The sequence below is a fragment of the Salvelinus sp. IW2-2015 genome, linkage group LG4q.1:29 (genome assembly GCF_002910315.2).
Source record: "Salvelinus sp. IW2-2015 linkage group LG4q.1:29, ASM291031v2, whole genome shotgun sequence".
In the NCBI taxonomy this organism is placed as follows: Eukaryota; Metazoa; Chordata; class Actinopteri; order Salmoniformes; family Salmonidae; genus Salvelinus; species Salvelinus sp. IW2-2015.
The window spans coordinates 32,118,464-32,141,959 of NC_036842.1; the positions used below are offsets into that span (position 1 = coordinate 32,118,464).

Below are 23,496 nucleotides of genomic sequence, written 5' to 3' on the forward strand. Positions count from 1 at the left end.
GAAAAAATTTGTCTATATACACTGTGTGCAAAGGAATGAGTAGGTAGGCAATAATAGGCATAGGAGCGAATAATTACAATTTAGCAGATTAACACTGGGGTGATAAATCATCAGATGATCATGTGCAAGTAGAGATACTGGTGTGCAAAAGAGCAGAAAAGTAATAAATAGAAACAGTAAGGGGTGAGCGTAGGTAAATTGGGTGGGCTGTTTACAGATGGACTATGTACAGCTGCCAGCGATCGGTTAGCTGCTCAGATAGCAGATGTTAAAGTTGGTGAGGGAATAAAAGTCTCCAACCTTCACCGATTTGGCAATTCGTTCCAAGTCACAGGCAGCAGAGAACTGGAAGGAAAGGGCGGCCAAATGAGTTGGTTTTGGATGATCAGTGAGATATACCTGTGGGGGCCGTGTCTACGGGGTGTTTGTTATCGTGACCAGTGAACTGAGATAAGGCGGAGCTTTACCGAGCATGACTTATAGATGACCGGGAGCCAGTGTGGTCTGGCGACGAATATGTAAGCGGGGCCAGCCCGACTAGAGCGATACAGGTCGCAGTGGTGGGTGGTATATAGGTGTTTTAGTAATCAAAACGGATGGCACTGATGATAAACTGCATCTAGGTTTGCTGAGTGGAAGTATTGGAAGCTATTTTGTAAATGACATCGTCGAGGATCAGTAGGATAGTCAGTTTTACTAGGGTAAGTTTGCGGCGTGAGTGAAGGAGGCTTTGCTTGCGAACATAGAAAGCCGATTCTTGATTTTGATTTTGGATTGGAGATGTTTAATATGAGTCTGGAAGGAGAGTTTACAGTCTAGCCAGACACCTAAGGATTTATAGATGTCCACATATTATCTAGGTCGGAACCGTCCAGGGTGGTGATGCTAGTCTGGCGGGCGGGTGCAGGCAGCGACGGTTGAAAAGCATGCATTTTGGTTTTACTAGCGTTTAAGACAGTTGGAGGCCACGGAAGGAGTGTTGTATGGCATTGAAGCTCGTTTGGAGGTTTAGATGTGTCCAAGGAGGGCCAGAAGTATAAGAATGGTGTCGTCTGCGTAGAGGTGGATCAGGAAGTCCGCCGCAGCAAGAGCAACATCATTGATATATACAAGAAACAGTTTTTTGAACGGGGCATGCTTATCTAAGATGGTGAGGAAGTTACTTTTAAAGAATGACCAGGCATCCTCAACTGACGGGATGAGGTCAATATCCTTCCAGGATACCCGGGCCAGGTCAATTAGAAAGGCCTGCTCGCAGAAGTGTTTTAGGGAGCGTTTGACAGTGATGAGGGGTGGTCGTTTGACCGCGGACCCGTAGCGGATACAGGCAATGAGGCAGTGATCGCTGAGATCCTGATTGAAGACAGCAGAGGTGTATTTGGAAGGCAAGTTGGTCAGGATAATGTCTATGAGGGTGCCCATGTTTACGGATTTAGGGTTGTACCTGGTGGGTTCCTTGATGATTTATGTGAGATTGAGGGCATCTAGCTTAGATTGTAGGACTGCCGGGGTGTTAAGCATATCCCAGTTTAGGTCACCTAACAGAACAAACTCTGAAGCTAGATGGGGGGCGATCAATTCACAAATGGTGTCCAGGGCACAGCTGGGAGCTGAGGGGGGTCGGTAGCAGGCAGCAACAGTGAGAGACTTATTTCTGGAGAGATTAATTTTTAAAATTAGAAGTTCGAACTGTTTGGGTATGGACCTCGAAAGTATGACATTACTTTGCAGGCTATCTCTGCAGTAGATTGCAACTCCTCCCCCTTTGGTAGTTCTATCTTGACGGAAAATGTTATAGTTGGGTATGGAAATCTCAGAATTTTTGGTGGCCTTCCTAAGCCAGGATTCAGACACGGCAAGGACATCAGGGTTGGCAGAGTGTGCTAAAGCAGTGAGTAAAACAAACTTAGGGAGGAGGCTTCTGATGTTGACATGCATGAAACCAAGGCTTTTTCGATCACAGAAGTCAACAAATGAGGCGCATGGCGCGAATACAAATGTTATTTTCTGTATCTACCTCAATTACCTCGAACCCCTGCACATGGACTCGGTATGTGTACCCCTTGTATATAGCCAAGTTATCGCTACTCATTGCGTATCTATTACTTTTATTATTACAGGTTTTACTTTTGTATGATTTTGCCATTTTCTTTTCACTGTATTGTTGGGAACAGCCTGTAAGTAAACATTTCACTGTTAATTCACACTGGTTGTTTACAAAACATGTGTCAAATCAAATTTGATAACAGAGGGCATCCATCCTGGCCTGGCTGCCACTTCCTTATGATCAAGATATTTCTTAATACATTTGTTGTTTTATGTGTGTATTGTCTTGTTCTGCTAGGTATTACTGCACTGTTGAAACAAGAATTTCGCTGAACCTGTGAAATCTGCAAATCTGTGTATGCGTCCAATAAACTTCGATGACAGTATGAGGCCTAAATATTTCCCTGACAATGTTGTTCTCATAAACACTTCAAGGTTGCAAAATTATCTTCCACAGGGACATTACACTAAAATCATGACTCAGTTATCTACACAGCCACCTTGGCCATCTTTGTCACTACTAAATATGTTGTGAGTGGTGGATGAAAGTATGGGGTCATTGACCCTAGTCTATCCGACTTGATATTACCAAGCTAAAAACCATTAGACAGATCACATCAAACTTTATTTAAAGTGCATTTAAAAATGTAACACACAGTAACAGAAAACAGCAGTCCCAGATTTTTGTAAACAATTTATTCTCAACAATGTACAGATCCAAGCAGTGATTACCATTCACATCCATCACATCTTTATACAAATATCATTACAAAATCACTACAGTACAATATAGATTCTTCACATGATCCAAAATATTTGGTGGCCCCCTAAATTCTTATTATTTAACCTTAAAATTCAGCAGTTTATAAAAACAATTTAAACCATATTCACTATTTCAAAAAGAAGAAGTTTCTCTCACATTATTCAGCGAAAACGGGTGAAGGCAGACTTGGAGAAATTCTTGTAAAGTTTTTTCTCATGGCTAAATGAAAGTCACAGGCTATTGTTACAGGTGTTCTTTAAAGGGGGGCTGAAATTCCTGATTTGGCCTAATTTTTTGTTTTGGTCATTAAGAAATGCAGCGGCCATGACTGAAGCCAAAAGAGTTGTCTTGGAGGGGGTGGTTTAATGTGGGTGTCTCGATGTATGTTCGCACGTGGCAAGCGTTTGTACATTCACTCTGTTAGATAACTTGAAACAGCCTAACAGGTCGTGTGTCTTGAAGTCACCTAGGCTAGCTAGCACTAGCCAACTTCTTTCGCCAATTAGCTTCAGCAGGCTAGTGTGTGACCATGGCAAAGTTGGTTTAACAATGGATAGCCCATCTCTGGGGCTATTTAGTGACCACCAATAAATTAAAATGTAAATGGGAAAATATTTTATTGTTCCACATTTTTAGTTGTCTCATTAAATGTTTTTTATATTTGTATATGAATTTCTACAATTTATAGTCGTTTGAGGTTAAGTAATTGAGATGTGGAGCTATTGACCTTTTAAAATATTTTCTGATTTACATTGTGTAATTTACTGATGTACCCTAACTAGCCTCATAGTGATATCGAATGTCAAACCAAATTGACCATGGGCATTACGATAGGGTCAGTGCAGCTGTGCTGCGAAATGATGATTACTTGGGTGCTGCCTGCTGTGGGCAGGATTGAAATAAACCAAACCTAATGAATTTATGGGACCCTTCAATCCATGACACTTTTTTCACCATCATCTCGCAAATCTGTTATGGATGAGACTGACTTTATGACCAAAATTATCCTATTTACACCTCAATTTTGATTAGAATAAATGTTTGACTCATAGCGATGCCAAAATAGCTGTTTTCAAAACGAGAAGTTGCTTTTTAGGGGCAGTCGCTCTTTAGAGGAGACATTCTAATAGACTATGATTTTTAAAAGATTTCCCCCCTGTTCTTCAAAATTAAAGACTTCAAAAACACAAACATAGCTGTAAGAAGCCATGAGCATATTTGTGTTTGGCCTAATGTGCAAGGTCTTTTTTCATTATTGAAAATTACCAGCCATTACGAATCCCCAGACAAATCATCCAGTTATCATCAAGGCATCATGTACATATTACATTAACTATCTAGACATGTCTTACAATCACTTTGCCACAGTTGTATTAATTATGTGCAAGTTAACTCTTCCCAATTGTATATTCTTATTCCTCCAAATTGTAGCTAAATTTGAATGCATGTGTTTACCTAGTTACAATTATTATTTCACACTGACCCTGGGTGTGTACATCTCAGTGCCTTATTGGTGAGTTAGCACACATATCAAACATTAGTGAAGTGAACACCCACAGACAGGTACATGCTCTGTAGTTTAGGGTTAGAGCAGGAGAGGCTTAATAACCTCTTATCGGTAAAGGGAGATGGAAAAAGGCATACATTTGGAAACAATAACGGTAAACACAGACCTCCTGAGGTTACTACAAACAAATATTCAAGTACAGAAGCTACACATTATAGCAGCGGCTATGTCATTAAGACAGCACACAAACAGCGATTGTTCTATGTATTTTTCTTTTCATATTTTCTTGGGAAGGTTTACTGGACACAAATTAAGCTTAGCACTAGGTTTAAAATGTGTCTGGGAAACAGGCCCTATATGTTTTTGTTGTTGTTTTTAATTCAGTGTGATAAATCGCAGTAGGACAGAACCAATCAAGCCATGCGTCCTCCAATTTTTGACATGCCAAACAGCTGGAATGTGACAAAGACAAAATCATTTCAACTTCAGGACAAAGATGTGGAACAAAAACAAGAACTACAGAAACAAGTGCCTCCATATATCCCATTCCGTCTTTTTGTGCTACTTCATATTAGCCTGGTGGGAAAAAAAAGAAAAAAAAGAGCAATTCAGTTTGGATCCAGGCTAACTTGAAATAACCCATGTTTTTGTTGTTACAAGTGTTAAAATGTCTAATTATGTTCAAAACACCCATCCAATTAAAAATTCATACCTATTCATCTAAGTTAAAGATTGTTGGCTTTGGAAAGGTTTTGTGGCAATGCATGCGCATCTGCAGTATTTCATCTCCAGGCTTAGTTTACACCAATTATCTTTTAGAGAATTTAAGATATTGGGAAACTTATCTTTAAAAACAGGTCAAACACACACACTTGAAGTCGGAAGTTTACATACACTTTTGTTGGAGTCATTAAAACTCGTTTTTCAACCACTCCACAAATTTCTTGTTCACAAACTATAGTTTTGGCAAGTCGGTTAGGACATCTACTTTGTGCATGACACAAGTAATTTTTCCAACAATTGTTTACAGACAGATTATTTCACTGTATCACAATTCCAGTGGGTCAGAAGTTTACATACAGTAAGTTGATTGTGCCTTTAAACCGCATGGAAAATTCCAGAAAATCATCATGTTAAAATCAAAAGAAATCAGCCTAGACCCCAGAAAAAACATTGTAGACCTCCACAAGTCTGGTTCATCCTTGAGAGCAATTTCCAAACGCCTGAAGGTACCACGTTCATCTGTACAAACAATAGTACACAAGTATAAACACCATGGGACCACGCAGCCGTCATACCACTCAGGAAGGAGACACGTTCTTCCAGAACAGCAGCAAAGGACCTTGTGAAGATGCTGGAGGAAACGGGTACAAAATAATGTATATCCACAGTAAAAACGAGTCCTATATCGACATAACCTGAAAGGCCGCTCAGCAAGGAAGAAGCCACTGCTCCAAAACCGCCATAAAAAAAGCCAGACTACGGTTTGCAACTGCACATGGGGACAAAAATCATACTTTTTGGAGAAATGTCCTCTAGTCTGATGAAACAAAAATAGAACTGTTTGGCCATAATGACCATCATTATGTTTGGAGGAAAAAGGGGGAAGCTTGCAAGCCGAAGAACACTATCCCAACCGTGAAGCACGGGGGTGGCAGCATCATGTTGTGGGGGTGCAATGCTGCAGGAGGGACTAGGTCACTTCACAAAATAGATGTCTTCATGAGGAGGTAAATTATGTGGATATATTGAAGCAACATCTCAAGACATCAGTCAGGAAGTTAAACCTTGGTCGCAAATGGGTCTTCCAAATGGACAATGACCCCAAGCGTACTTCCAAAGTTGTGGCAAAATGGCTTAAGGACAACAAAGTCAAGGTATTGGAGTGGCCATCACAAAGCCCTGACCTCAATCCAAAATAAAATGTATGGGCAGAACTGAAAAAGCGTGTGCGAGCATGGAGCCCTACAAACCTGACTTAGTTACACCAGCTCTGTCAGGAAGAATGGGACAAAATTCACCCAACTTATTGTGGGAAGCTTGTGGAAGGCTACCCGAAACGTTTGACCCAAGTTAAACAATTTAAAGGCAATTCTACCAAATACTAATTGAGTGTATGTAAACTTCTGACCAACTGGGAATGTGATGAAAGAAATAAAAGCTAAAATAAATCACTCTATTATTATTCTGACATTTCACTTTATGAAAATAAAGTGGTGATCCTAACTGACCTAAGACAGGGAATCTTTACTAGGATTAAATGTCAGGAATTGTGAAAAACTGAATTTAAATGTATTTGGCTAAGGTGTATGTAAACTTCCGACTTCAACTGTGTCGGTGTATGTACACACACATACACATATATATACATATGTATATCTATATATGTACACACATACATACATACACACATATATATATACATATATACACACACACATATGTGTGTATATATATATGTATGTATGTGTATATATGTATGTATGTATGTGTATATATATATATACACACATACATACATACATATGTATGTATGTGTATATATGTATGTATGTGTATATATGTATGTATGTGTATATATATACATATACAGTGGGGAGAACAAGTATTTGATACACTGCCGATTTTGCAGGTTTTCCTACTTACAAAGCATGTAGAGGTCTGTAATTTTATCATAGGTACACTTCAACTGTGAGAGACGGAATCAAAAAAAAAATCCAGAAGATCACATTGTATGATTTTAAGTAATGAATTTGCATTTTATTGCATGACATAAGTATTTGATCACCTACCAACCAGTAAGAATTCCGGCTCTCACAGACCGTTAGTTTCATTAAGAAGTCCTCCGTTCTCCACATTACCTGTAGTAACTGCACCTGTTTGAACTCCGTTACCTGTATAAAAGACACCTGTCCACACACTCCAATCAAACAGACTCCAACCTCTCCACAATGGCCAAGACTAGAGAGCTGTGTAAGGACATCAGGGATAAAATTGTAGACCTGCACAAGGCTGGGATGGGCTACAGGACAATAGGCAAGCAGCTTGGTGAGAAGGCAACAACAACTGTGTGCGCAAATATTAGAAAATGGAAGAAGTTCAAGATGACGGTCAATCCCCTCAGTCTGGGGCTCCATGCAAGATCTCACCTCGTGGGCATCAATGATCAGGAGAAGGTGAGGGATCAGCCAGAACTACACGGCAGGACCTGGTCAATGACCTGAACAGAGCTGGGACCACAGTCTAAAGAAAACCATTAGTAACACACTACGCCGTCATGGATTAAAATCCTGCAGCGCACGCAAGGTCCCCCTGCTCAAGCCAGCGCATGTCCAGGCCCATCTGAAGTTTGCCAATGACCATCTGGATGATCCAGAGGAGGAATGGGAGAAGGTCATGTGGTCTGATGAGACAAAAATTGAGCTTTTTGGTCTAAACTCCACTCGCCGTGTTTGGAGGAAAAGAAGATGAGTACAATTCCAAAGAACACATCCCCAACCGTGAAGCATGGAGGTGGAAACATCATTCTTTGGAGATGCTTTTCTGCAAAGGGGACAGGACGACTGCACCGTATTGAGGGGGAGGATGGGGCCATGTATCGCGAGATCTTGGCCAACAACCTCCTTCCCTCAGTAGGGTCTTCCAGCATGACAACGACCCAAAACCACAGCCAGGGCAACTAAGGAGTGAGTGCTCCGTAAGAAGCATCTCAAGGCCTGGAGTGGCCTAGCCAGTCTCCAGACCTGAACCCAATAGAAAATATTTGGAGGGAGCTGAAAGTCCGTATTGCCCACGACAGCCCCGAAACCTGAAGGATCTGGAGAAGGTCTGTATGGAGGAGTGGGCCAAAATCCCTGCTGCAGTGTGTGCAAACCTGGACAAGAACATCAGGAAACGTATGATCTCTGTAATTGCAAACAAAGTGTTTCGTTACCAAATATTAAGTTCTGCTTTTCTGATGTATCAAATATCATGTCATGCAATAAAATGCAAATGAAATTACTTAAAAATCATACAATGTGGATTTTCTGGATTTTTGTTTTAGATTCCGTCTCCCACAGTTGAAGTGTACCTATGATAAAAAATTACAGACCTCTACAATGCTTTGTAAGTAGGAAAACCTGTTAAAATCACAGTGTATCAAATACTTGTTCTCCCCACTGTATATACACACACACACACGTGTGTGTATATATATATATATATATATATATATATATATATATAATATATATATATACACACACACACACACACACACAGAAAGAAAAGGACTACACAATATTGAATACTCAGTGAAGTAATACAAGAGGTGTTTAGTGGTATAAGTCTCCTGTAAACAAATACTATATCAGTACGCGATTGTGTGAGTCTACTACAGTATGCAGAATTCATTTTCTGTCTGAACAAGTGCTTTTAATATGCCCTGCGAGGCAGACAAAATACTGCAACAATTACTCTGACCTGCAGAGTGAATCTGATTGGTTGGCTGGGCATAAAACTGTATTCCCACCCACCATGGGATACATTCGGGCAATCAACGACCTCAAGACGTTTGCACTTTACGGAGTCAAAACAATAACACACCAAAACAAAAAGGAACAAAAAACATTTTTTTCTTTAAGTTCTAACTTCACAGTATTTAACAAGATAACAAACAATACATTTGCACGTGGGTTATAGGTTAAGGGGAAAATCGTCCTGCAGGTATGTATGAGATAAAAGTTGAACTTTCAAAATAAAAGTCTGATATTGTATGTCAGCGAAATGGGGTAGTGAAGAAATAAGAATTTCCGTAACTTTTTAGTTCAATTGAAATGCACCTCCCCTTGTCTAGTTTGGGATGTAAAAGGACCACCAACATGCAAGGAATCAAGCATTCGAATACCCTGCATTCAAAACAGTCATTACAATCATCCTCAAAGATCATGCTTTTCACAAAAAAAGCAAACCAACAACAACAATAACAAAAAAAACACAGTACATAAAACTTTTTTTAACTTTTTTTTTTTTTTTTTACAATTGCTTGCTGTTGAGTTTTGGATTGACAACCAACCAAGGTCACAGACAGACAAACTATCAAGACAGGAGGACTTGTGTTACAGTCCTAATAACAAAAGGGTGAACATTTTCAGCTAAAGCCCTGTATGCAGTTTCCATAACCCCCCCCCTCCGACACTGTTAAACAATATAGTCTTACGTTGCCACAATCGAGCCCAAGTACTGTTTTCACAAATGTGAGAAAGACAGAATTTGATATTTAAAACAATATGGGGTCAGGAAAGCTGATATTATGGCAGCTAGTAAAACATCCATGCACACAGAACACATCACTTCCACACCACAGAACAGAGGCAGCCTGAGAGTTTATCTCAGAGTTTTAACATGTATGTAGCAGTGTTCAAGGTCTCTTTTTAGAATCACAACCAAAACCCTGCTACAGTATATGGATTCAACTAGATGAGAATATCAATATCAGACTTGTATGTTTATATATTGTATGTATGTAAACCCAGTTCATGCTAGACACTGACTGGAAAGCCTCTGGTAAACATAGGGGGTGGTGGGCGGACAGAAAACTGAAAAAGGACAAACTACATGTTTGTTTAAGAAACCTTATCATAAGGCTATGCAAGAAATACCACAACTATCCGATGATGCAACACACAGATCACTCTACTGATGTACACCCTCCTTACCCACTTCCCACTTTGATGTAAGCATGCTACTTAGTTATTTTCCTGTTTTTAAGACAAGTCACTTTCAACCACAACAAATATAGAATCATATGCACTCTTTCTGTCTGTGACGTGTTTGACTGAATGATTTATTCAACACAGCTTCTGACCTGCCATAAAAATACTGTTTATTAATCTATTACTTTAAATATGCCACTACCAATTTTTCTTTCATTAACTCAACGCAATTACTTTGATTGATGACTACAATAAAAGACAGGCTATTGTTATTCGAAGATATGCAAAGGCAGTGTCCCCCCCCCCCCCAAAAAAATGGCTGGTTAGATAAATACGATAATATCAGCATTTTCTTTACTCTATTACCTCTGTTGTGGTTGCTTGGCTAGCAGCTGTCCTGGCAGTTGAGGACAGCTGCTATGCTGTTTTCTTTCAGACTTTTAATGTTATTTCTATGCCCACTACATTATTGTATAACCACCCCCATATCAATTCTATGGTCGGTATCATTCTTTCTAGTTCTACACTCCCTCCCCCTACACTTATCTCTCAGTGGCACTTTCTGGTCGATACGTATAGATTTAAAAGCTCTTAACTGAAATCTGATCATCAATCAGCACTATTCCCCCCCCGGTAAGTATAAACCCATGATTTTACCACAACTAAACGACAGAAGCATTTACAAAGTTTTGCATTGTTTTTTTCCTGCGTTTTGATTCAAATGTCCACTCAGTAGAGTTGCTGGAGAGCTCGAATGAAAATAAAAAAAATAAAAGAGAAAACAAAAATGGCTACGCTGACAATGTCTTTTCATTTCTGAATGAGATGTTGAAATTATTAAATAAATGTTTCCTCCCTTGATTAAGTTAGCCTGCTGGCTCCCCCGTGTCCCCCTCGCCTGTTGCTTGGGGGGCATTGACTGCCTCTGCTGGCTAACACCTCCCTCCCACCCCGCCCGTCAAGAAGGTTGAGGAGGGTCCCGGTCCGCACCCCCCTCCCTCCCCAGCTGGCAGACCCTACCCCCAGTAAAGGGTAACATGTTCCCTGGGTATAAGAGGTTCCCCGTCCGTCGTCTCCCATAGTGAATGACCTGGAAACACAGAGTGAGACCAATATTATTAAGTAAGCAAAATTAGGAATAAACCTTCCTAATTTTGCTTGCTTGCTTCAAATAAGGTGGCTAACAAACAGACACTAAAGTGCCTTGGATAGGATCTCTCGGCTCTATAATTAGATTTGACCATGAATGTGCAAAGTACCCCCTTGAACAGGTATGTTCCTATGGAAAGCATTACACCCCGTAGAAGGCCGCCAGCCGTTCCTTCAGAGGCAGTGGGAACTGGTCTGAGAAACGCCTCCAGTTATCCTCGCCCACCTGGTTCTTGAACCCATGGAGGATCTGAAAATATCAAACAACAATTAGCACAAAGCCACGCATGCACACATTGTGGATCAGGATATTCACTCCTTCCCCTAGAGTCTACAAGACTACGTGGCAGTTATCAGTTTTTACCTTGCCGAACATGTCTCGCAGATCATCCTTTGGATTTACCCACGAGGCCACTGCATCACAGAAAAATATAAAGTCCTGGAGGAAATGAGAGTAAAGGTCTGCCTTGAGACAACAAGAGTTTCTCTGCTAACATCACTCACTCATGGGGTCATATAACCAGTAATGCAGTTCCTGTATTTTTCTTAGTCCTGATGGGGCCATGAGAAGAGAAGTGCAGTTCCTATGTTATCCTCTAGAGGGCAGCAATGCCTGGGGGCCTCACCTGTACCACTCCTCCAGGGTTGACACTGATCATAGTGCAGATGCCTCGGAACGCTGAGTCTTTTTCCTCATTGTCTCTTATGTTCCTTAGAGAGGTGCACCTGTCAACAGGAACAGCCACGTTTTACACCAGGCCAGAGGGGCTGCCTTAAAGCACTGCATAGCATTACAATTCAATACCCTTACAGCACTCTGAAATTAGCATTGACTGTACTCAATAATGTAACTGAACTTGCATAGGTATATCATATTACTATTACCTGTTAACACAATAAATTCCACTATGGATAAATAGAATACCTTCCAAAATATAAAAATACTACATCTATTGCCTCAAGGTTTGTTGATCATATGGCAACTAAAAAAAGAAAAATAACCTATAGTATATTAAAAAAGACAACTTGCCATTTTTACTTCATACTCGTGAATTCAATCTACAATCATTTATTTTAGACCTTTAGAAGATTTGATATTATCAGAACTACTTTTATCAAAGACTACTTCGGAAGGTACAAAATATTGTTGTGGGGAGAAAATAATTTCTCTCAGATAATCTAAAACAGTATCAGACTGGTGCACATCAAACAAAACGGTCCTTCTGAAACTTTGTGTGAAAGCACTTAACTATACACTTACGAGTAAGTCACTAAAAACGGTTTTATCACTGTTAAAATAACTTAACTTTGGCCCATATGGTATTTAGGTTCATCTTTACTATAGCAMATTATAAATGCCAAATCTTTTTATATGAACTTTTTTCTTAAAGGAAGTTGAGGAATTCTGGGATAGGAACATGCAGCTGGATGACTAGTGAACGGGGGGGGGSGSRKKGCTCTGGGAATGCTTTGGGGAATTTTTGTGGAATGCTTTGGGATTTTTTTGTGGAATGCTTTGGACATTTTAGGGAAGCCTTTTGTTTTCCCTTTCTGAACCAGCAGGCATGTGACAATCTAATCCCATGCACTAATTAGTAGTTAGCGACAATTAACAATGACAAACTGTAAAATAAATAAACCAGTAATGTATAAAATACATGAAGGTGCTACTGAAGCAAAATACATCACAGACAGAGGACCTAAAAGGAGGACTGGATTAGTCACATGGTTGGCAATGATTACGGACTGATTCAGGAGAAACAGAAAATACTTATTTCAGAAAGAAAGAGAGGAAGAGAGAAAGACAGAGACAGGGAAGGAGAGAGACAGGAAGAGACAGACATGGAGAAAGAGGAAAGAGGAGAGGAATATGAATTAAATAAAAGATTGAATAATACACACCAGGGTCTTATAAACTGCTGTAGCATGGGTGCCACCTCTTGAGGACAAACGTAACCAAGACGACCAATTGTTATTGCTAAGGTAACGCAATCACGGTTATACACCACCAAACGCCAACCAAGACATGAGCAATGAGGAGAAAAAAATAAAGAAAAAACAAACAACTCAGAAACATAAATCAACAGAATCCATGTATGATAATAAACAGAAGAATTCACTAGTGTTGATTATTACTGCCCCGTGTAGGCTAGTATGACACTAAAAACAAACACCTCATTTAAGGGAGAACACTTTGACAACACAATATCAATCAAACAGCAACATGCCTGCTCGGACGTCAGAAATAGGAATGTTGAAATGGCGTCTGTTCTCTTACGACAAACTCCTCTTTCCAAAACGTTAAATTAATGTTCTTCATCTAACTCTAAGTGTAAAATGTGAAGTCATTAGTTAGCCAAATGCCAGTATGGAATGTTTACAAGGTTCTTATTCTTCTCGAAGTTGGCAGCTGGGAATTGAGCTTTCAGAGGTTTCTCCCTTAAACTCACAAAAAGGTTAATCTTTCCATAAGAAACAGAAAAACGTTTCTTCTTTTTTTGGTTGTAAAAAAATGACCAACTACATGGAAGGAGACTAGTATCCAGTACAGCAGGTTCTTATGAGGAGACAGAGAGGAGGACCTACGTTTAAGAGACACAAAACTATGCAACATTCTCATTAAGAAACAGGCATTTATGAACAGTCCAATGAGACATGCAGAAAGCAGATGATAGGCTCATTAGAAATAAAGTTCAGTGCAGGATAGGCTGATTGGCTGCAAATGAGGATGGAGGGGAGGGGTTATAGCTACACAGTGCCTTCAGAAAGTACTCATACCCCTTAACTTTCACATTTGTTGTGTTACAGCCTGTATTCAAAATGTATTAAATTGTTTGTTTTTCCTCACCCATCTACACACAATACCTATTAACGACAAAATTAAAAAGTACTTTTTTTTTAACGTTTGCAAATGTATTGAAAATTAAATAGAGAAATATCGAATTTACATAAGTATTCACACTCCTGAGTCAATACTAGAAGGACCTTTGGCAGCGATTACAGCTGTGTGTCTTTCTGGGTAAGTCTCTAAGAACTTTCCACACCTGGATTGTGCAACATTTGCCCATTATCCTTTAAAAGATGTGTCAAGCTTTGTCAAGTTGGTTGTTGATCATTGCTAGACAAACATTTGCAGGTCTTGCCATAGATTTTTCAAAGTCAAAACTGTAACTCGGCCACTCAGGAACATTCAGTGTCTTCTTGATAAGCAACTCCAGTGTAGATTTGGAATTGTGTTTTAGGTTCTTGTCCTGCTGAAAGGTGAATTCATCTCCCAGTGTCTGGTAGAAAGCAGACTGAACCAGATTTACTCCAGGATTTCCACATGTGCTTAGCTCCATTCCACTCATTTTTTATCCTGAAAAACTCCCCAGTCCTTAACAATTACAAGCATACCCATAACATGATGCAGCAACAACTATGCTTGAAAATATGGAGAGTGGTAGTAAGTAATGTGTTGTATTGGATTTGCACTTTGTACTCAGGACAAAAAGTTAATTACTTTGCCACATTTGTAGCAGTATTAATTTAGTGCCTTGTTGCATGTTTTGGAATATTTGTATTATTTTCACTGTCATTTAGGTTAGTATTGTGGAATAACTACAATGTTGTTGAGCCATCATCTGTTTTCTCCTATCACAGCCATTAAATTCTGAAAATGTTTTAAAGTCACCATTGGCCTCATGGTGAAATCCATGAGGTGTCCTTCCTCTCCGGCAACAGAGTTGGGAAGGACGCTTGCATGCATCTTTCTAGTGACTTGGTTTATTGACACACCATCCAAAGTGTAATTAATAACTTCACCATGCTCAAACGGATATTCAATATCAGCTTCTTTTTTTTACCCATCACCTAATGGGTGCCCTTCTTTGCGAGGCATTGGAAAACCTCCCTGATCTTTATGGTTGAATCTGTGTTTGAAATTCACTGCTCGACTGAGGGACCTTACTGATAATAGTGTGTGAGGTACAGAGATGAGGTAGTCATTCAACAATCATGTTAAACACTATTATTGCAACTTATTATGTGACTTGTGTGACACATTTTTACTCCTGAACTTAGGCTTGCCATAACAAAGGGGTTTATTAGTTATTGAATCAAGACATTTCAGCTTAACATTTGTAATTAATTTGTAAACATTTCGAAAAACATAACTAAGGGGTAATTGCATGTAGGCCAGTGACCAAAAGAATATATTTTAAATGCAGGCTGTAACACAACAAAATGTGGAAAACTCAAGGGGTGTGAATACTTTCTGAAGGCACTGCATATGGCCTCAAACCCCATCCACCTCAATAGTGTTGATGTGACTTTATACTGTATGTGTGTTTTAAAGTGCTTTGAAGGATCAAATTGGTGAGCTATAAGAGAATCAAAATGAATACATTTTCTGAATGTTTTGATAGGTTAGCTGAAAATGAAGAATAGGAGAGTTCTTGTATGAAACAACCCAAAGGAAACCAAGTCGATTATGTTTTCATTTATGGTACTAAAATAGAATGGTAGTGGACTGAGCTCAACAGCATAGCCCTATGGCTCCATCAATCCACCACCTATCCTGCATCAAACGTTTGCCATCCTTTAACTAAACATTCAACATATATTGGCAGATATGCATTCACATTTAAAAAAAACACTAACTAAAAACAACAAATAAATAAACTGACAAACAAACAGGAACAACATCTACAAATTCCCTAGTTTTACTGGGGGGTGTAGTAGGGGGGTTAGTTAAGCAGGTTACACTTCACCCTCATTTTGGCTCAGTTTGGGTTCTAGTTTCATGTCGGTGGCCATTTTGGATTACCCAAACACGATTTCCAATTCGACTAGAGCCTCTAAATAAAAGCAGAGTGTAACCGAAGGTTTGTTTGATAAGTATAGGCGCTATAACATTTCTCTCAACACCCCAAAAAATGTTTAGGATGGGATTAGCTCTTTCCTCAGTCAGCAAAGACGACTAGTTATTATTATTATTATTATTATTATTATGATCATCATCATCATCAGAGTGTTCAGTAAACATTCAGTTTGTCAAATGAACCGTATGAAAACTCTTGAAGCATTTAGCTATACACTCCACTGTCTCAGTTAAGACCTCATGGTCACCTATTGATGCTGCTCAACACTTCAACTTCACTTCAAGGGAAATAAAGCTAGAAAAATCTGACAACCAACGGTGCAACAGAATCAATCCATTTCAGTTAATAATGCCAAGACTGTACACTTACAGGGTTTGCTCGGTTTTGGCATTTCCCCAGATTCTTACTCCATGAGGAACAAATACTTAATCTGTCACTCTTTATCCCCTCCTTTATTTCCCTCTTTCCACCTCAGCCACATCTTTCAGCAGGGATCCAACAGCCCATAAACACAGCCTCTAAGGCATAGATCATTGGGTCCAAATAGTTGGGATGTTTGGTTGAAACCGGCAAAACCTGTAAGGCCCAGAGCATGGGGAGGCTTTCAGATGGAGATTAATGGCCTCCACTCCAGTCAGAGGTGAGTCCCAATAACCTCTCCTTCTTCCTGAAATCTGCACTCGTTCACTACTCCCCAGCTGGTGTAGCATTGGATTGGTGTTGGCATGGGCTACGAGGAGTTTTCATATACCAGTAATTTCCCTTCAAATCCATGAAGGGAATTGAACGAGTGCACACTTCAGGAGAAAGGAGATTTCATTGGGGCGCACCCAGAGTGGCCCTGACTGACTGTGCTGTGTAACATCTCCCTGTGTGGATGGCAGGTTCAGCACAGCCTGCAGCGCCACCTTGTGGTGGTACCTGTGTTCTCCAGCAGGGTCTTTGGGGTGTTGGGCCTGTTGATGATCTCAACCAGCTGGTGCAGGACCATGGTCACGTAGGGCTGCATCTCAGCCCCTGGGGAGAGGGGAAGGAGAAGGGAGGTCAGGGAATGTATCCAAGCTGGTATGTGTGAACGCTTTCTGACAATTTCCGGACACTCACCCATTTGTATAGATATCTCTCCGATTGCCCACGTTGCATTGTTGCACACTGATATCAACTCTGGGTTCAGATTAGTGCCTAGTATAGGCATGAAATCAGCTGCACAGAAGAGAAAGAAGTTTAAATCATTGGTAACTGATAACCTGACATTCAGACTACTATACGCATCTTGTATATCAGCCGGTTTGTTACTGCCAGTCTGGTGTAAGAGAATAGAGTACCAGGCTGTGTGTTACTGCCAGTCTGGTGTAAGAGAATAGAGTACCAGGCTGATCGCTGGGGGGTAAGGCTAGCAGAGACTGGTATACTGGATCCTGGGGGCCATCGCTGAGGTAAGATAGCGACTGGTAACTGTACGGGACGCAGAGGACTGCAGGACTGGTATACTGGTCTGGGGCCTCCTGAGGTTGGAATCAAGTGACTCTGGCCATCGCTGAGGGTAAGGACTAGCAGTGTTGATCTGCTGGCCACGGCTGGCTAAAGGTAAGTTACTGGTCCTGGGGGCCATCGCTGGGAGGCAGAGAGTTATCTCCTGGGACGCGAGGGTAGCTAGCAAAAGACTTTACTGGTCGGGCACGGCGGGAAGGAAGCAGAGTGGTATACGTCTGCCATCGTAGGGTAGAAAGCAAAGTGGAGATGAGTTGTCGGTGAAAAGGAATGTGTTTATCCACTTGTGTTGGTCCAGGAAGTTTGCTTTATTCTAGCTGTCAGGGGTATTCTAACATGGCAACCTGAAACGAAGGACTATCACAAGACAATCCTCTCTTTACCTATTTTCAACCGCTGATCTTAAAAAGCATGCAGTAGAACCCATAGTCTAACCCCATGTCATTTTCGCCAGGTTGTATGCAGGGTATGATCCCCTAACCTGCAGAGCTCATCTCCCACTGGTGCAGTGTCTGAGTGATGAGAAAGGCCCGTGGTGCGCTCCATCAACTGCTTGGCGCCCTGAGTCGATATGCCCACTGGGTGGTCAGCCAGCCCTCCTGAACACCTATCTGAAGCCACTGGATGCCTGAGCTTCCTCAAACGCATCCTGGACTCCAACAAGAGGGTGCAGCGAGGCTGCCCTGCAGGTGAGTCAGCATGTGGTCAGCTTGTTGTGTAGCTGTGGTTATGTTTGACCAGATGTCTTGATTTATTTCTAAAATGATCAGTAATAAGTGGCTCTGGGTTCTAAAGCTGGGAACGAAGTCCCTGGGAGTTGAAGTAAAGATGATGATCATTGTGACGATCAGTTTGATGCCAATCAAAAGTTTTTGAACAACAGTTCAAAAAGAAGAAGCTGACTGTAAGTGGTTGTTTCTAAAAAACCTTTTTATTTTCTCTCACGAAAACACCTTTCTCTTCTGCCTTAAATCCCCTCCCTTGCCTCTCGTCCCCTTCTTTCTCTCATCCTTATACGCCCTCTCTTTCTCTCCTGCCTTATCCCCCTCCTCTCTCCCCTCTCTTTCTCTCCTGCGTTAAAAAAATCACGCGTCTCCCGTTCGGACCCCTCCTCTCCCCCTCTCTTTCTCTCCTGCCTTATCCCCCTCTCTTTCTCTCCTGCCCTTAATCCCCTCCTCTCTCCCCCTCTCTTTCTCTCGCTGCCTTATCCCCCTCCCTCCTCTCCCCTGCTCGTTTCTCTCCTGCCTTATCCCCCTCCTGCCTCCCCCTCTTCTTTCTCTCCTGCCTTATCCCCTCCCTTCATCTCCGTCTCTTTCTCTTCCTGCCTTATCCCCTCCTCTCTCCCCCTCTATTCTTTCTCTCCTGGCTTAATTCCCCTCCTCTCTCCCCGTCTCCTTTCTCTCCTGCCTTATCCCCTCCTCTCTCGCCCCTCTCTTTCTCTCGCTGCTTATCCACTCCTCTCTCCCCTCTCTTTCTCTCCTGCCTTATCCCACTTCCTCTCTCCCCCTCTCTTTCTCTCCTGCCCTTATCCCCCTCCTCTTCCCTCTCTCTCTGCCTTATCCAATCCTCCTCTCCCCCTCTCTTTTCTCCTGCCTTATCCCTCCTCTCTCCCCCCTCTTTCTCTCCTGCCTTATTCCCCTCCTCTTCTCCCCCTCTCTTTCTCTCCTGCCTTATCCCCTCCTCTCTCACCCCTCTCTTTTCTCACTGCCCTTATCCCCTTCCTCTCTCCCCTCTCTTTCTCTCCTGCCTTATACCCAACTCTCTCTCCCCCCCCTCTTTCTCTCCTGCCTTATCCCACTCCTCTCTCCCCTCTCTTTCTCCTCCTGCTTATCCCACTCCTCTCTCCGCCCTCTCTTTCTCTCCTGCCTTATCCCCCTCCTCTCTCCCCTCTCCTGCCTTAATCCCACTCCTCTCTATTCCCCTCTCTTTCTCTCCCTGCCTTATCCACTCCTTCTCGCCACTCATCTTTCTCTCCTGCCTTATCACTGCTCTCTCCTCCCTCTCTTTCTCTTCTGCTTTTATCCCACTCCTCTCTCCCCTCTCTTTCCTCTTCTGCCTTATCCCCTCCTCTCGTCCCCCTCTCTTTCTCTCCTGCCTTATCCCCCTCCTCTCTCCCCCCTCTCTTTCTCTCTGCCTTATCCCACTCCTCTCTCCCCTCTCTTTTCTCTTCTGCCTTTATCCCCACTCCTCTCTCCCCCTCTCTTTCCTCTGCCTTATCCCCCTCCTCTCTCCCCCTCTCTTTCCTCATTCTGCCTTGATCCACTCCTCTCTCCCCTCTCCTTTTTTCCCTCCCCTTTCCCTGGCTTAAATCCCCCACCCTTTTCCTCTCTCGCCCTTCTTCTTTCTCTTCTGGCTCATCACCCTCCTCTCTCCCCCTCTCTTTCTCTCCTGCCTATCCCCTCCCTTCCTCCCCCTCTCTTTCTCTTCTGCGCTTATCCTCCCTCCTCATCTCCCCTCCTCTTTCTTCTACTGCCATATTCCCACTCCTTCATTCCCCCTCATTCTTCTCTCCTGCCTTTATCCCCCTCCTCTTCTCTCCCCACTCTTCTCTTCTGCCTTATCCCCCTCCTCTCTCCCCTCGTCTTTCTCTTCTGGCCTTACCCCCTCTTCTCTCTCCCCCTCTCTTCTCTCCTCTGCCTTATCCCCTCCTCTCTCCCCCTCTCCTTTCCACTATCTCTCCCCCCCAGTGCCTTTGCCACTCTGGAAGAAGAGCGTGTACAGAGTTGGTTCCTACCTGGCCTACATCCTGGACACTCTGGTGTTTGCCTTCAACAAGGTACCAACACAAGAACCTGCTTATACTGTACGATGCTATTAGGGACGCTTGCTGGACTCCGTGGGACACGCACCTCAACAAGCCGGTACACACACACACATACACTACGTACGCTCTCTGTCTCCCAAATGATTACAGCTATGACTCGAGCAAAACTGCATTTGCACTGTAGTTTCCCCTTTCAGCCTGTGTTGTTTATTTGGTGTTAAGGCAGAAGAGAGAGGGGAGAGAGGAGTGGATAAGGCAGGAGAGAAAGTTTGTGTTGTCTAATGTGGGCTTTTACTGTATGTGTTTTTAGTTTGTGGTCTAAATGTGGCTTTACTGTATGTTGTTTAGTTTGTGTGTCTAAATGTAGGGCTTTACTGTATGTGTTTAGTTGTGTGGTCTGAATGTGGGCTTTACTGTATGTGTTTAGTATGTGTTGTCTAATGATGTGGCTTTACTGTATGTGTTTAGTTGTGTGGTCTAAATTAGGCTTTAATGTATGTGTTTAGTTTGTGTTGTCTAATGTGGGCTTTACAGTATGTGATTAGTTGTGTGGTCTAATGTGGGCTTTACTGTATGGATTAGTTGTGTTGTAATGTGGGCTTTATCTGTATGTGTTTAGTTGTGTTTGTCTAATGTGGGCTTTACTGTATGTGTGTTTAGTTGTGTGGTCTAAATGTTGGGCTTTACTGTATGTGTTTAGTTGTTGTGGTCCTAATGTGGTCTTTACTGTATGTGTTTAGTTGTGTGGTCTAATGTGGGCTTTACTGTATGTGTTTGGGAGTACATTCAAGATGCTGATGCCTCCACTGATAGCAAAGTGGAACCAGCTGAAGGACGAAGACAAGGATCTGTTCCCTTTACTAGAGGTGAGCCTCACTGTCCTCTAAATAATGTTCCCTTTACTAGAGGTGAGCCTCACTGTCCTCTAATAATGTTCCCGTTTACTAGAGGTGAGCCTCACTGTCCTCTAATAATGTTCCCTTTACTAGAGGTGAGCCTCACTGTCCTCTAATAATGTTTCCTTTACTAGAGGTGAGCCTCACTGTCCTCTAATAATGTTTCCCTTTACTGAGAGGTGAGTCTCACTGTCCTCTAATAATGTTCCCTTTACTAGAGGTGAGCCTCCCTGTCCTCTCATAATGTTCCCTTTACTAGAGGTGAGCCTCCCTGTCCTCTAATATGTTCCCTTTACTAGAGGTGAGCCTCACTGTCCTCTAATAATGTTGTCTTTAACTAGAGGTGAGCCTCCCTGTCCTCTAATAATGTTCCTTACTAGAGCTGTGCCTCACTGTCCTCTAATAATGTTCCTTTACTAGAGGTGAGCTCCCTGTCCTCTAATAATGTTCTTTACTGAGGTGAGCCTCACTGTCCTCTAATAATGTTCCCTTTACTAGAGTGAGCCTCACTGTCTCTCATAATAATGTTCCCTTTACTAGAGGTGAGCCTCACTGTCCTCCTAATAATGTTCCCTTTACTAGAGGTGAGCCTCACTGTCCTCTAATAATGTTCCCTTTACTAGAGGTGAGTCCTCACTGTCCTCTTAATAATGTTTCCCTTACTAGAGGTGACTCACTTCCTCTAATAATGTTCCCTTACTAGAGGTGAGCCTCCCTGTCCTCTAAATAATGTTCCCTTTACTAGAGGTGAGCCCTCCTGTTCCTCTAATAATGTTCCCTTCTACTAGAGGTGAGCTTCCCTGTCCTCTAATAATGCTTCCTTTTACTAGAGGTGAGCCCTCACTGTCCTCTAATAATGTTCCCTTTACTAGAGGTGAGCCTCCCTGTCCTCTAATAATGTTCCTTTACTAGAGGTGAGCCTCCCTGTCCTCTAATAATGTTCCCTTTACTAGAGGTGAGCCTCACTGTCTCTCATATAATGCTTCCCTTTAACTAAGTGAGGTGAGCTCCCTGTCCTCTAATAATGTTCCCTTTACTAGAGGTCGAGCCTCCCTTGTCCTCCTAAATAATGTTCCCTTTACTAGAGGTGAGCCTCCATCCTGTCCCTTCATCACGACCCAAAAGAACACTATCGTCCAGGGGAGTTTTTTCTACTCTTCAGCAAACCATGCTCCACTCTGTTAAACAATTAGTAAAATGTTTAAGTTACTACCTTTAACTGAGGTGATCAAGGTCGTCTATTATTTCTTCCTCATTTATCCTCCTCTTGTCACATCAAACTTTTCTCTCTCTCTCTCCTTCCCATCGCTCTCCCTCCATCTCTCAGTGCCTGTCGTCAGTAGCCACGTCTCTCCAGAGTGGTTTTCCTGCCCTACTGTCGAGCCCGGTGTACCAGCGCTGTGTCAACCTGGTGCAGAAGACCCTCGCTCAGCCTATGTGAGACACACACGTCCGTTGTTGTTGTGAGGGACACGGGGTGTGTGAGACACTGTTGCGTGAGTGACACGGGGTGTGTGAGACACTGTTGTGTGAAGGGACACGGTGGGTGTGTGAAGACACTGGTGCGTGAGGGACATGGGGTTTGTGTGAGACAACTTGCGTGAGGGACACGGGGGTGTGTGAGACACTGTTGGCTGAGGGACATGGGTTGTGTGAGACACTTGCGTGAGGACACGGGGGTGTGTGAGACACTGTTTGCGTGAGGGACATGGGTTGTGTGAGACACTTGGCGTGAGGGACACGAGGTTGTGTGAGACACTGTTTTGCGGTGAGGAACATGGGTTGTGTTTTTGACACTTGCGTGAGGGACACGGGGTTGTGTGAGACACTTGCGTGAGGGACATGGGTTGTGTGAGACATGTTGCGTGAGGTACATGGGGTGTGTGAGACACTTGCGTGAGGGACAAGGTTGTGTGAGACACTGTTGCGTGAGGGACATTGGGTTTGTGTGAGACACTTTGCTGGAGGGCACGGGGTTGTGTGAGAACACTTGCGTGAGGGACACGGGGTTGGTGCATGGTTTGGTGAGACACTGTTGCGTGAGGGACACGGGTTGTGTGAGACACTGTTGCGTGAGGGACATGGGGTTGTTGTGAGACACTTGCGTGAGGGACCTGGTTGTGAGGGACATGGTTTGCGTGAGGGACACGGGGTTGTGTGAGACACTGTTGCGTTGAGGACATGGGGTTTGTGTGACACTTGCATGAGGGACACAGGGTTGTGTGTGAGACACTTGCGTGAGGGAGAGTTTTGTTTAGTGCTTGCTTTTTTGCATGTAAACATCATCTTGTTTGTGCCAGCTGGCTTGTGTGAGTTGGCATC

The 23,496-nt window shown here is 42.5% G+C and overlaps 1 protein-coding gene across 1 annotated transcript in view; it reads right to left on the reverse strand.

Annotated features, from left to right (window-relative positions):
- Positions 1 to 8,612: 8,612 nt before the first annotated feature.
- The window catches only part of LOC111960899 (transportin-1), a 47,016-nt gene continuing 32,132 nt past the window's right edge, over positions 8,613 to 23,496 (reverse strand). Inside the window, exons 13-21 of the mRNA XM_070439530.1 lie at positions 17,996 to 18,197; positions 17,485 to 17,624; positions 17,128 to 17,226; positions 16,945 to 17,040; positions 13,064 to 13,139; positions 11,788 to 11,887; positions 11,526 to 11,600; positions 11,272 to 11,411; positions 8,613 to 11,102 (exon numbers count right to left, since the gene is read on the reverse strand). Coding sequence (XP_070295631.1) covers positions 11,304 to 11,411; positions 11,526 to 11,600; positions 11,788 to 11,887; positions 13,064 to 13,139; positions 16,945 to 17,040; positions 17,128 to 17,226; positions 17,485 to 17,624; positions 17,996 to 18,197 — 896 coding nt within the window. The 3' untranslated portion in view covers positions 8,613 to 11,102; positions 11,272 to 11,303. The remainder of the gene's footprint in view (positions 11,103 to 11,271; positions 11,412 to 11,525; positions 11,601 to 11,787; positions 11,888 to 13,063; positions 13,140 to 16,944; positions 17,041 to 17,127; positions 17,227 to 17,484; positions 17,625 to 17,995; positions 18,198 to 23,496) is intronic.